The sequence below is a fragment of the Lepisosteus platostomus genome, chromosome 15 (genome assembly GCF_059453375.1).
Source record: "Lepisosteus platostomus isolate fLepPlt1 chromosome 15, fLepPlt1.hap1, whole genome shotgun sequence".
NCBI lineage: Eukaryota > Metazoa > Chordata > Actinopteri > Semionotiformes > Lepisosteidae > Lepisosteus > Lepisosteus platostomus.
The window spans coordinates 24,926,824-24,939,176 of NC_142625.1; the positions used below are offsets into that span (position 1 = coordinate 24,926,824).

The window sequence follows — 12,353 nt, forward strand, 5'->3', positions numbered from 1 at the left end:
TTCCCTTGACTCTGATGTAGTGTCGCCTAAGCCTTTCCGGTTTCAAACGTTCTGTAGGAAAAGCGCCACAACTTTTAAGTGGTCCCGAAGACCACTGATGCGACACCTGCAGAAAGGAGAGTTTCCTTCATGCACAGATGGTGACAGGGCAGGGCAGGACAGTCTCGGTTTGTGTATATCTATTGGCACAAGCGCTTGGCTAAGGAGAATCCCTAACTCGAACAGTGCAGCTGCAAAAAAGTCTTGCTGGATTTGATAACGGCGGCGTCAGGGACTGTTCTGCGATGCGTCATGAATAATAGGCGTTTGCGCCTGTCATTGTTCACGCCGTTATTTTATCTTGAAGAGCAAAACACTTGTTCTGGTGGTGCACAGTTTTGGCAGGAAAATTCGATTAATATTGCTTTCGTTTTGTTTTGACCATAAAAAGAATGATAACCCGTTTTAAGATAAGAATGCAATGCGCACCGGTTGCCTTAAAATAGACAAAAGTATTGTGCATTAACACGCATACCAAAATAGGAGGAACAGTGCAGAACATGTGTGATCTTGCGGTGAGGTGTCCTTTTATCCCTCAGCCCTGAACCCCGCGTGTCGGCGACCAGATCTGGTTGATAGGGACTCTTATCCGCGAGTGGGCAAGATGTCGGGACATTTTTAGTATGTGCTTTCAATCTTTTAATCAGGAGGCTCCCAATTCAGATACGGCTACAGTCGCGTTAAAAAGCGCCAGCGCTGGATTTAAATATTCTGAGCGAGGAGATCGTTCAACAGAAAATCTAAAAAAAAAGAAAGAAAGGTCTATAAAAATTCATTTCGTATTCATACGGAGTCTCGTTCGTGAAAGGCCACAGATATTGTTCCCAATTCAATGGCACATAATTAACTTGATCTGTGACGTGATTATTTAATCATTGAAAAATGACACCGGTGGCAAAGAAAAAAAAAACCACCATAATAATAATAATAATAATGTTTCACGAATGCATTGTGAAAGATGATCTGGCGTTTCGCGCCGCCATCCATTAAATAGCTGATAAGATCTGAATCGCCGCTCCTGAAAATCCATTTTAGTTGGGGCTATTAATAAGCGGACAGCGCGTCTCCGGCGAGCGCGTTCATTCCCAGGCGTGCAGAATCTGGGGGGGTACTGGGGTGTAAATATTTGCCATAGGTGAACGAAAAGAGCTTAACATTCCTCTTTTCTTTCAGGGTATTTCTCTTGAATTATTTGAAGTACATTGCCGTTGAAATGTAGAGGCCGGGTAGCTGTGTTTTTAGTGAGGACTGCACGTGTTGTCTTTCGTTCGACGATTCTCTAATCCTTGATCTGGGCCATACCTGGGGTTTGTATTTCAGATCTGGAAGTTCGTGCATCCTGTTCTGTTTACCTCTTCTCGCTGGGATCCGTTCGTTAAACACGCGGCGTGATGAGCCTGTACGTTAAAGAAAATGATTAACACGAATGACAAGTCAGGAAATTGAGCCTCGACGAAAATGAATGGGCCTATTTACGAAGTCGGTTTCAGATCGAATTTCCTGCCGTTGAAGTTCACGGCGCTTCGGGTTGGTAATTCTGGGTTTGTCATTGAAGAAGCGCTCGTGTGATTTCCAGCGGCTCGGCACTGCAAGATACTGAGCGCTGGTTTTAATCGCCTTTCAAGACCGTGAACAAGACCCGCCGAGAAACTGGAACAAGTCGGTAAACTAATTCTGTAAGAGGCAATAGACAACGTGAATCCAGTCCACTTAATTGCTGTTGATCACCATATAAACTCAAATGGCGTTTGGTGATCTGTGCAATAAATCTTTTTGGGATATTCTCAGCGATTGGTGTCTCTTTATAGCTCGTAGTCCCGTTTTTCTGTAAACAGGGAATCTGTGTAAAAACATCGTTTTAATTTAAACTGAAAAAAACACAACGAGCTGTTTCAGTTATTTATTCTTCAATATATTATTTTTTTCCACGATAAATGTTTAGATTTTTTTTATTTTTGTGATATACATTCCATCTTTTGAGACCACAATAACACCACACATACGTTTTTAATAACATTTCCACAGGACCCGTTGAATTGCACAGAATGAAAAATGTCTTTATGCTTGCTTGCTTCTTTTTTAAAAACAAAACTCCGCCTCTTTTAACCATTTGCGATCCAAAACATTTGAATTCCGAAACCGAAAGGTTTCCAGACCGTATTCGTAGAGGGAAAAATAAAATGCATTTATATTTTTTTTAAAGAAAAACAAACAAAACAAAAACGGTCTGGAAAGAGTACTTTCCAGGGAAAAGAAGGAAATATTGTCCCAGTCTCCCTCCGGTCTGTCCCTACTGAGCGTGCGGTGTAAGGAGATCATTTATGCTGTTCAGCGCGAATCCCGTGTAGGGAGACTCGTCCGTCTCTGCGCACCTGGACTGCAGTCACTTTCAGAGAGGAATTTCAGAATCGGGGCTTGTGCTTGAGTCTCATCCTATATTATTATTCAGTTTACAGAAGACGGAGACGGGAAGGGAGGGGGGTTAATTAGGTCTATTCATTAGGCCGTAAAGCGACGTCGTCTTTGTAGAGAGAATTTTGTGAGTTTCCAGTTTCTGTACTTCTATCGAAATTGACTCTTTTCGGGCGTTCAGGCAACCTCAGAAATCGCCTGTTATTATCTGAATGCTAAAGCTATTTTTGTTTGTTTGTTTGTTTGTTTTTATAGCTAAAGAATACGCGTTCTCAATTGTGAATTATTTAAGGTTGTGCCGGAAATCGATTGTGTATTCAAGATATTAAATTCCACCGTTTTGGATTCTGCGATTCGCTGTGAGGTTTTAGATTAATGCCGGAGAATAGAGGGTGCTTCATTTTAAAGGATTTGAAACCTTCGTCGTCTACTTTGCAGCTCGCATTTCACTACACTGTGGTGCAGTTGATCATCTTATTTGCATAAATAATTTGCCTCGATGCGCAGCTTTAAAATAAATGAGTTTTTGTCTCTCTCTCCCCCTCTCCTCGTGTTTACAGCGGATGCCGCGACTGCTGTGGCACCGCGAGTGTATTTATTTGCCCGCCCATATCGGATATCTTGCGGTGCGCCCGGAGCGTATCGGCCCGAGGTTATCGCCGGGACGGAAGACGCCAGGCACGAGGCAACATAACTTCCGCCCTTCCTGCGTTTCCCTCCCGCCCCCAAAAAAAAAAATCTGTTCGACGCGGACACAGAAACTCTGGTTCTGTTCGTGTCCCGTCCCGTCAGTGAGTCCACATTGTTTGGTACACCCGCGCAGAATCGCCCGTCGGGGGACGTCGGCGTTCCTGCGGGGAAAAGGAGGGACTTCTCGAGATAAAACACCTAAGGATGAAAGAAAGGGGAAAACCGAACTCGTGTGGCGAAGACGACGCGACACCCATTTTTCCGTTTCGGTATGCAAGTCGGAATGAGCGAAATGCTGCGTGTTTTATTTTGTTGTTGTTGTTGTTGTTGTTGATTTGCTCTGTAAACCTACACTCTTGAGAGTGAGAGAGAGATATGTGTCGTTTTTTTTTTCGTTTGCCTTTTGCCTGCCCAGACTCCTCGACACGTTTGGTTGCGGGTGAGTGTCGGTATCAGTGAGTGAATTTGTGCGGAGGTGTGTGTGTGTGCGTGCGTGTCCAGTCTTATTTTATTTTGTTGTTGTTGTTGTTGTTGTTGTTGTTTTTTAGTCTTCGATGTTGTATCTGAAAGCCTCGATGAGGCCCTCCAGGGAGTGGATGAAACCGGAAATGCTGCATATGCCTCCTATTACAAATATGGCGACGTCGAAGAACACGTGGTGCCACAGCAGCTTCCGCCAGAGCAGCTTGAGGTGGAAGAGGCTGGGCAGCAGGAAGCACAGGCCGGCGCCGGTCAGGCTGCCCGTCAGGCCCATGAGCAGGGCGAAGTGGGGCACGTAGATGGCCATCAGCAGGGTGAAGACCACCAGGGCGCAGCGCAGGCCGAGGCCCCAGGACTTCAGCCGCCCATCGCCCCCGTAGCAGTCGGGGAACACGGCCCGCGCCCCGTCCTGGAACAGGGATTTCTCCAGCACCTCCACGGCCGCGAAGAAGGGCAGCGGGTAGGACAGCAGCGCCTTGGCCACCAGGAAGATGTTGACCACCGCCCGGATGGTGGAGGGCAGGTTGTCTGTGATGACCTCCTTGGTGGTGTCTGCCCAGGTGAGGTAGGCCACCAGGGCGAAGAGCCCCTTCAGGATGCAGGCGGCGATGTGGGTCCAGTTCATCATGCAGTGGAACTCGCTGGGCTTGTGCATGTTGCCCTCCAGGGAGGGCAGGAAGATCTGCGAGGTGTAGCTGAAGACGATGATGCCGATGGAGATGGGGAACTTCTTGACGTCGATGTAGAACTTGACCTTGTCCCAGGCCCAGTCGCGCGCCCGGGACAGGCAGTAGGCGATGACCAGGATGTTGATGACGAAGTGGGCCAGGGTGCACAGCAGGCTGAACTTGGACACGGCCTTCAGGTTCTTGAGGAAGGCGCAGGGCAGCAGCGCCGCCGTGGCGATGATGGACCAGGACTTCTGAGACACCGGCAGGTTCGGGAAGCTGTTGTACATCAGGTTGCCGCTCACCACCACGTACAGGATGCACGTCATCACCAGCTCGATGATCTGCGCCACGTTCACGACCCGCCCGCCCAGCGTGGGGAAGCGCGGGGCGCAGCAGGCGTTGGCGATGTCCACGTAGGAGTCCCTGACGCGCACCAGCTCCCCGTCCTCGTTCTCCTCGTACAGGCAGGCGATGAGGATCTTGCCGGTGTAGCAGCACACCACGGCGGCGAAGATGATGAGGAAGAGGCCGAGGTACCCGCCGTGGAGGATGGCGTAGGGCAGCCCCAGGACGAACATCCCCTGCGGACGGAAAACACAGCCGCTGTGGAAAGCGCCGCGCCCACGACAGGAGCCCCGCAGCCCGCGAGCCCGGCAGCGGCGACGATTTTATTCGCGTGATTTTATATTTTTAGATTTGAGGATCTAGGAAATTGCATGAAACAAGCCGAAGCGCGCCCCGAAATCGGAGCCAGCGGGGTACAGTTCGCTGTTCCGGCTGTTTAGGGAGCATTGGAAAGGAACAACGTCACGTAAGCACACCGTTCCCACAGATGTTCAATCCGCTTAGAAGCTCCCGTTTACCCCGCACCCAGAGCATTTCCGAAATCAAAATACTGACGAGGCACACGCGCTCCCTTGTCCAGACCGCACATCTCTGGCGCGAGAGAAACTCTTGAATTACTAAATCTCTCGATTTTTTTTTTGTAAGTCTTCCTTCCTTTCCGTGGACTGGAATATACAGGCGGCCTCTTGTAAAACATTTCACAAAGTTTCCCCCCCACACCTAGCGCCAGGCCGAAAGCTTGGATTTCTAAACGTTGCCCACGACACTCTTCTGTGCAGTTCGAGTGGGGAGCTGCGTCAGCACCACGCCCGGGCTGCAAAGGAACAGGTGCCGGGTTTCTTCCCCGCTGGAAAGAGAAGAAAATAAACACAACGTTTCGGCTGGGGAGCCTTTTCTTCTCTTTCCAGCAGGGAAGAAACCCGTACTCGCTCCACTATTCTGTCCGTGCGTGTGAAACATGAATGACGCATTCGAGCCTGTCGAGGGAGAGTCAGTGAATGAAGTCTGACGGGGTGGAAGAGCGCTTGCTGTATTCCCCTTGACTTTGAACACACCCGCCTGCCCTCCTCGGCCTTTCTGGCACTCCGGGGTGGGGGGGGGGGGGGGGTGAGGGCTGGGGTGAGGTGACGTAACATTTGCCTCCACGCGGATCCGTGACAGTTATTTTAATTGTGCGTGATGGAATGGGGCTCTGGATGAGGAAAGGGTATTTGTGCGTGTGTGTGTGCGTGGGGCCGTGTCGGAAAGAGCCCACTGACTGTCAAGAGCTACAGGACCTAGTCTATTCAACTGCGTGTGTTGGGATACTTCGCCGCGCCAGGCCCGGTTGGAAACATACTGTTCCACCCACCAGGTGCGCAGCCAGGCGCGGCAGACGTGTGCTCTGTGGCCTCTGCGGGCCGAGACACGCATGGTCTCTAGCTAGACCACAACCTGCTTCCACACAGCGATCAGCTGTAGGGAATGGAGAGAAATTATTAAAAGCCCAGACCCGTCAACCCAAAGCTTTTAGACGCTCGGTGTGCGGTATACCCGGGATTTTCGTTAAATCGTTTTCCCGTTGCGGCGTGAAACGCTGTGTTTTGCTGAACGATTTGCAGTTTTTGAATTCAGGGAAATTTAACGACCTTAAGGTATGAAATATATAGACTATATTGCATGGCAAAATGTACATTAAATATCGTTATTGCAGAGCAGTTCGGAGTGAATTGTCCTGCGTGACCTTGCAGAGGGACGCCGACGAGATCGTTAGTGTTTCTTCTCAAGAATCGTTTTGTGTATTCAAAAAAAATACATATTTATATTTTTTTCTGTACGTTTCCCTTTTTGAAAGGGTATTAACCTATTTAAAAAGTCGTCCACGATTTTGTTACATTACATTTCAATAGTATAAATGGAAATGCATGTATCAGAATTATTATAGCAGTTGAATAATTACATAATTACTGAGACGCTCCTGAAGAACTGTAGGCACCGATAGCGTTGAAATATACCAACAGTGATGTATACTACCGTTGAAATATACCAACAGTGATGTATACTACCGTTGAAATATACCAACAGCGATATATACTACCGTTGAAATATACTGTTGGCGCCGCATTGATCTCGGGAGAGCGCGCGGGCTGGGTGTTAAGATTATAACAAGTGCAGGAAACACCGTCTTCGGTAAATTAATATTTTAAGGAGCGAGACGAGTCGTTTTATGTGAAGGAAGGGGAAGAACGGATCGCGCCGTCAGCTCCCGAGCAGAAGAAGGATTCCGTCACGAAATACACCGTGTATCGGCGCAGGGTCGCGCTGGGCTCCGGCACCGCCGGCTCTGCGGTCTCCAGGGATACCGACATCTGCCGGCGCTGCGCACATTTCGTTAGGAATGTCAGAGCACCGTCCCCCCAGCATCGCGACCGACCCTGCCCTCGCAAAACAAGGCGGCATTCGTTAAGAAAACCAACACACACACACACACAAACGAAACAAGCCCGCCACCGACCCGTTTCTAATGTCGCAACGGCGTTTTTTAAAAGGGAGTCGAAGATACGTTGTGTTCTGTCGTGGTGTCAGGATTTCGCCCCACGTCGGTTCACTTCAGTACGCCCCCCGCCAACTCTCCGAAACGGAGCACGGCTGTTACTTGCCCTTAGCCTCTCCGCTTCTTCCCTGACACCGCGCTGGGGGGAAGCGACTACCAGCGCGGTAACCCCCAGCGCCCCCGAAAAGCCGACGTCGTCCCAGTGGGCGCTGGAGGTGTCCCCCGGTTCCGACCCAGAGAGGGAGGGGGGGGGTGGGGACCGCGACCCGTTCTGCGCCTTTACCTGGATGGCGTTGGTGACGTTCCAGCCCGCCTCCCACGCCGTGATCTTCGGCTTGTCCTGGGCCGCCAGCTCGGCGCACAACCCCCCGTCTTTCGAGGCCGAGGGCGGCGGGCCCGTGCCGTCCCTCTGGTAGTGGCTGTCCCCTTCCGCCGCCGGCTCCCCGCCCGCCTCCCCGCCGGCTTCGTCCGTCTTGAGGATGTCCATCTGCAGCCCCTGCCGGTGCTCGTAGTCCAGGTCGTCGCAGGCGACGAACCCCAGAGCCTCCTCGTCCGTGGCCGCCTGAAACCCCATCCGGGCGAACATGCCGCTCACCTTCGCCTGCGACTTGTTGGTCACCGAGGTGGCGGCGTTGGAAAGCTTGTTGGAGATCTTACTTCGGATTAAGGTTGCCATCGTTCCCTTTTCTCAACTTGACTAAACCTCTGTTTTTGTTTTTTTTTGTTGTTGTTGTTGTTGTTGTTATCAATATGCGTGTACGGTCTTTGGAAGTTTTGTCACACGGAATCGGCGGCTGTCCTGGGTGGGATCTTGAGGAGAAAAGCAGAAGGAAAAACGCAAGTCGCGCAGAAACTCCAGGAGAGCCCGGGCGGTGAGTGAGATCGATCGGCTGTTATCTCCAGTTCCTGTTCAAAGTGCGCCGGCTGCTCCGGAGAATCGCCGGGTTCATGTCACCTTCAGACCCCGGCTCTCGGTCCCCGCATCCCCTGTCCTGGCCTCCGAGATGAACCCCAACGCCACAAGCACACAGGCGAGCAAGCAAACTGATCGATCGATTGAAAATTGTTTGGTTTTTTTTTGGGGGGGGCGGTGGTTTGGGGGGGAGAAGGCTGGCGTAGGCAAAGCTTTGGAACGATCAATCGGGTCCCGCTGGGATCTTTTTTCTTTTCTTTAACGGTCTCTCTCGGTTTTTATTTTTGTCAATTTTGTTTGTTTGTTTTTTTAAAAAAAAACAACAAACCCCCTCGTCCCTCTCGCTCTCGGATGCAGCGCTCGCCCACAGTGACTGTGCCTCGGCCGTCAGCGATGCCAATGCGCAGCCGAGGCGCCGGGGGGCGGCGAGGGGGAGAGACGTGTCATCCGCAGCTCGCCAATACACGGCGGCCCCGGCTTCCCAGCCAAACGCGTCTCGTCTCCGCGGTGCGCGTAGCTCCGAGCGCGGAGTGGAGGGGAGAGATTTGCTGCATTTCTGGGGGAGGCGCTTGGTGTACCCCCCATCAAAGTCACCACCAACACACCTTGTCCTAACACCCAATGACATTCCGATGCCTCCAGTGTTCCTGGCGTTACCTGTCTATATAAAGAGAGGAAGGGGCGTTGGATCAGCTTTTTGGACCGGGTTCAATGCCTTTTCATGCCCGTTGTACCCACCAGGCTGGCGCGTTTTAAAACTGTTTGACCGAACTGCTGTTTTTGTTTTTTTAAATAAAAAACAGACTTTTTTTTTAATTTTTCATAATTTTATTAAGGGGTGAATTCATAATAAGAAATTTGCCGAGTTAGTCATATCCATTTTTTCCCCCCGTTCTTAAAAGATCCGAGCAGTGTTGGAGAACGTGCTAGTCGCGCGTTTTTACTCGTTTTAGTTGATGCCGGGAGATGACAGAAATGGAAACTTGCTTTTGCGATCACCGAAGATGATAAAACAAACCGTTGTATGCTGTTTCTCCGGTTTGCGAGAGGACACTAGGAGTTGAACTACTTTTTTTTTCTTCAGAATGAGCCTGTTGTTGTTGGTTTTTTTTTAAAGAAAGGGGTTTAAAACGTCACTGCCTTGTTAGTCTTTTTCCCACTCGCCTCGGAAATGCATCGCTGCCGCCAGAAAAACAGAAAAAAAATGTTTCCTTCACACTAGTCTGTATGAAAAGAATAATTATTTCTACTTTTCTGTGGAAAAATAGTAAAATACTGTACGCGGTGCCCATGTACTAAACACTGAACAATTTTACGCCAGACTTTGTGTTTCTGAACACTACACTGCACAAAGAAAACGATAGAAATTCCTGACACTTAAAACACTATCAAGTCTGCGCCGATTTTTTTTATATATATTGAATAATGGTAACACAAACTTTGTTTTTTAACCCAATTTGATGCGAGCCCAGTGCAGAGCCTGTATGTTCAGTACTCAAAATATCCTCGCACGCGTGCGAAGCAGACGCGCGCGCCGGCATCAATTATCTGCAATTAACTCGGGCGCAACGGAGGCTCTCTGCAGCCTCTCTCTGCCCTGCACGAATCTGGGCGTTTTTTTATTTTTGCCGATGTCGAAGGCACATGGGGAAATTGGAAGGGGGGCAGTTACTTTTTGAAACCTGTAAAAAAAAATGCGGGCAACCATAATACTGTCAATCTGTCACACCTGAAGAAGGCTCCACGGCCGAAACCTTGTGTTTTCTTTCTTCTTTTTTTTCAGCATGGAATAAACCTCTTACTTGTTCCTATTTAACAATTTGCCAAGCAAAAAGCGAACGACGAGTTACTAAAAAAAATAATAATAATAAACGGGGAGAGGAGAACTAAATCGTATATTACGCACATACTCATGTTTCTGATACAGATATTAATTTTATTTTTCCGTGGAATTTTAAAAACTGTTTTTTTAATTGTTTGGGGTTTTATTCTTTTTTTTACGAGTATTAAAACGAATCGACCATCAGTTTTTTTAAAAAAATGCAATCTTATAGCCATCGCCTCTCTAGCTCCTGATTCCATTTAGAATGGAGCAGAGTAGCGGGCTGGATTTCTTTTTTAGACCGGTGTTGACACTAACAGTCACAGACAGCGACTGTTTTAAGGAATCGGGCAGGCCTACGTGTGTGGGAACGAGCACAATCATCGGGAACAAGAACCGTTGATTGATTTTAGTTGATTTTTCGTTGCATTAACCGCTCCTCACACACGCGTTACTGGCAAAAAATAAATAAAAAATAGTGCTTCGGGAATAATTTTGTGTTAGCGACGGGCATGTTTTAAATGACAAAAATAGAAACGCTTGTAGGATATCTTACAAATGGCCACAAATCAGTTCTTCATCTACAGTGCTGCTTCTCATAATGAAGGGAAGTACATCTGCAGCTTCGTTTTTATTCTTGAATAGGCTACATCTGAATGCGCGTCAGTTGTTTTAGGTTTTGGTTAAAAAAATCAACTAAAATGTTGCTTTTACTGTATTAAAAAAAAACATTTTTCTGGTACGGTTTCGGCAAGGCCGCGTCTGGAGAGCGTTCTTTCGATTCGGTTTAAAAAATGCAAAGGGTTTGGTTTGAGGATTTGGGCTTGAGTTCCCTCCGACAGAGGAGTTCTGTGCCGGCGAGCGGTAACAGGCAGCTACGCGATTGCAGAGCAACTACGACATGAGCGCGTTACAAGCGCCGGTCCTCCGGCTGCGTGTTCTGCCTGTGACGGGGGAGTTTCTGCTTAATGCAACTGTTCCAGCACAACGTTTTCCGTCCCCATGAACTACAGGGCGCAGACGGGATCGCCTGGGGTACCCCCCTTCCTCTTTTCCACGACGTATGGTGACCCCAGCCCCTGTGTGATAAAATATATTTAGTAGTAGCCATTATTACGATTATTAACAATGTTTGCAATTATTTACATTAACTCGGTGTTTACAGTTTTACAGCATTAATACGTAATGCAAATGTTCGATATAGGTTTGATTATTTTATATATATATACAGCGTGCGTGCTCCTATTCTTTCACAGGTATCCCCCCAGCAGTAAACACGGAAGTCCTGGCTCGTCCGCCGGCGTGAAAGGAGCTGGTGTCTGCAGGAATGCGCCTGGGCACGGGGCGCCGCGAGGGAGGTGGAAAAAGCGAGCCCGTGCCCCCAGCCTCGCTGCGGCCATCGGATCAGTGGAGCGATTGTGTCTTTTAAATGATTTTCTTCTGGCCCGCATATATTGATTTATTTGATAGGCGACACCAGCCGGTAAACATATACATATACAACTCCAGAGCGTCGGTTATTACTCATTAAAACAATGGACTCTCGTTTTCTCGTTGGCGACAAAATTCCTGCTCGGAATCCGGTCCTGTCCTCTTACGAAAGCTTCGCACTGAGACGTGAAAGCAATTATATACAAATGTCTCTCGCTCTTGGCAGAAGCCGGTTTTAAAGCGGTCCAGAATGAAGCCGTTTCTGAGGTTAATTGCAGACATTTTCGGACAACAATTAATTAAGCCCTATTTAATTGCGGTGACGTAGATTTAATTGTAAATCTTCTGATAACTACGACAGGGAAGCTACAGGACTGTCACAGGTTTTTGTTTCCAGGGTTTTGTGTTTTAATTCTCAGTGTGCATCTATACTCCACTGTGATGTGCGTGCTGGGATGGGGCAGGCTTGTCACCGGTCAGTGATGACCAAAACGCGGGTCGAGAAATGTTCTCTATTCCACGCGAACTCGCGGGACGCGTCCTCGCGTTTATTTACCATCCTCTGCTGGGGGAGAGAATTCTAGTTAACGAATTGTTCTTTATCCTCCACCTCACAGCTGAACTGTGAAAACGGAGAGGGTTCTGGCCGAGTTTATCCGCAGTGCTCCACGCGTGCTCCACATCCGTCTTAGGAGATTCCTCTGAAAATGGCACGTGTCAGAATATTTTTATTCGCCGGTCGAGTTTGAAAATATGAATAATTGGAATTTGCCCCAGGTGAAGCTGATATCGTGACCGATCCAAGTCCTCTAATTTCTGCGTGTGTTCCTATGTTTGCACCTCCATCTAAATATGATTTTTTTTTTTATATCGGCATTTTTGGACTCATTACATGATCCCCAGAACAAGCGCAGTGTTATTAATTCAGAGGGCCGGGACGAAACGAGAGAGAGTGGGAAATGCATCCATCGATTTCAAAAGGCTTTATGGTGACAACAATCCCCCCCACCAAAAAAA

General features: G+C 48.5%; 1 protein-coding gene across 1 annotated transcript; it reads right to left on the reverse strand.

Moving 5' to 3' along the window:
* Nucleotides 1-1,926: 1,926 nt before the first annotated feature.
* slc32a1 (solute carrier family 32 member 1) lies at nucleotides 1,927-8,629 on the reverse strand. Its single transcript, XM_088607460.1, has 2 exons — nucleotides 7,454-8,629; nucleotides 1,927-4,873 (listed from the first exon to the last, which is right to left on the reverse strand). Exons 1-2 carry the CDS (start codon nucleotides 7,844-7,846, stop codon nucleotides 3,686-3,688), a joined length of 1,581 nt encoding a protein of 526 aa, XP_088463586.1. The 5' UTR covers nucleotides 7,847-8,629; the 3' UTR covers nucleotides 1,927-3,685.
* Between the last annotated feature and the right edge of the window lie 3,724 nt (nucleotides 8,630-12,353).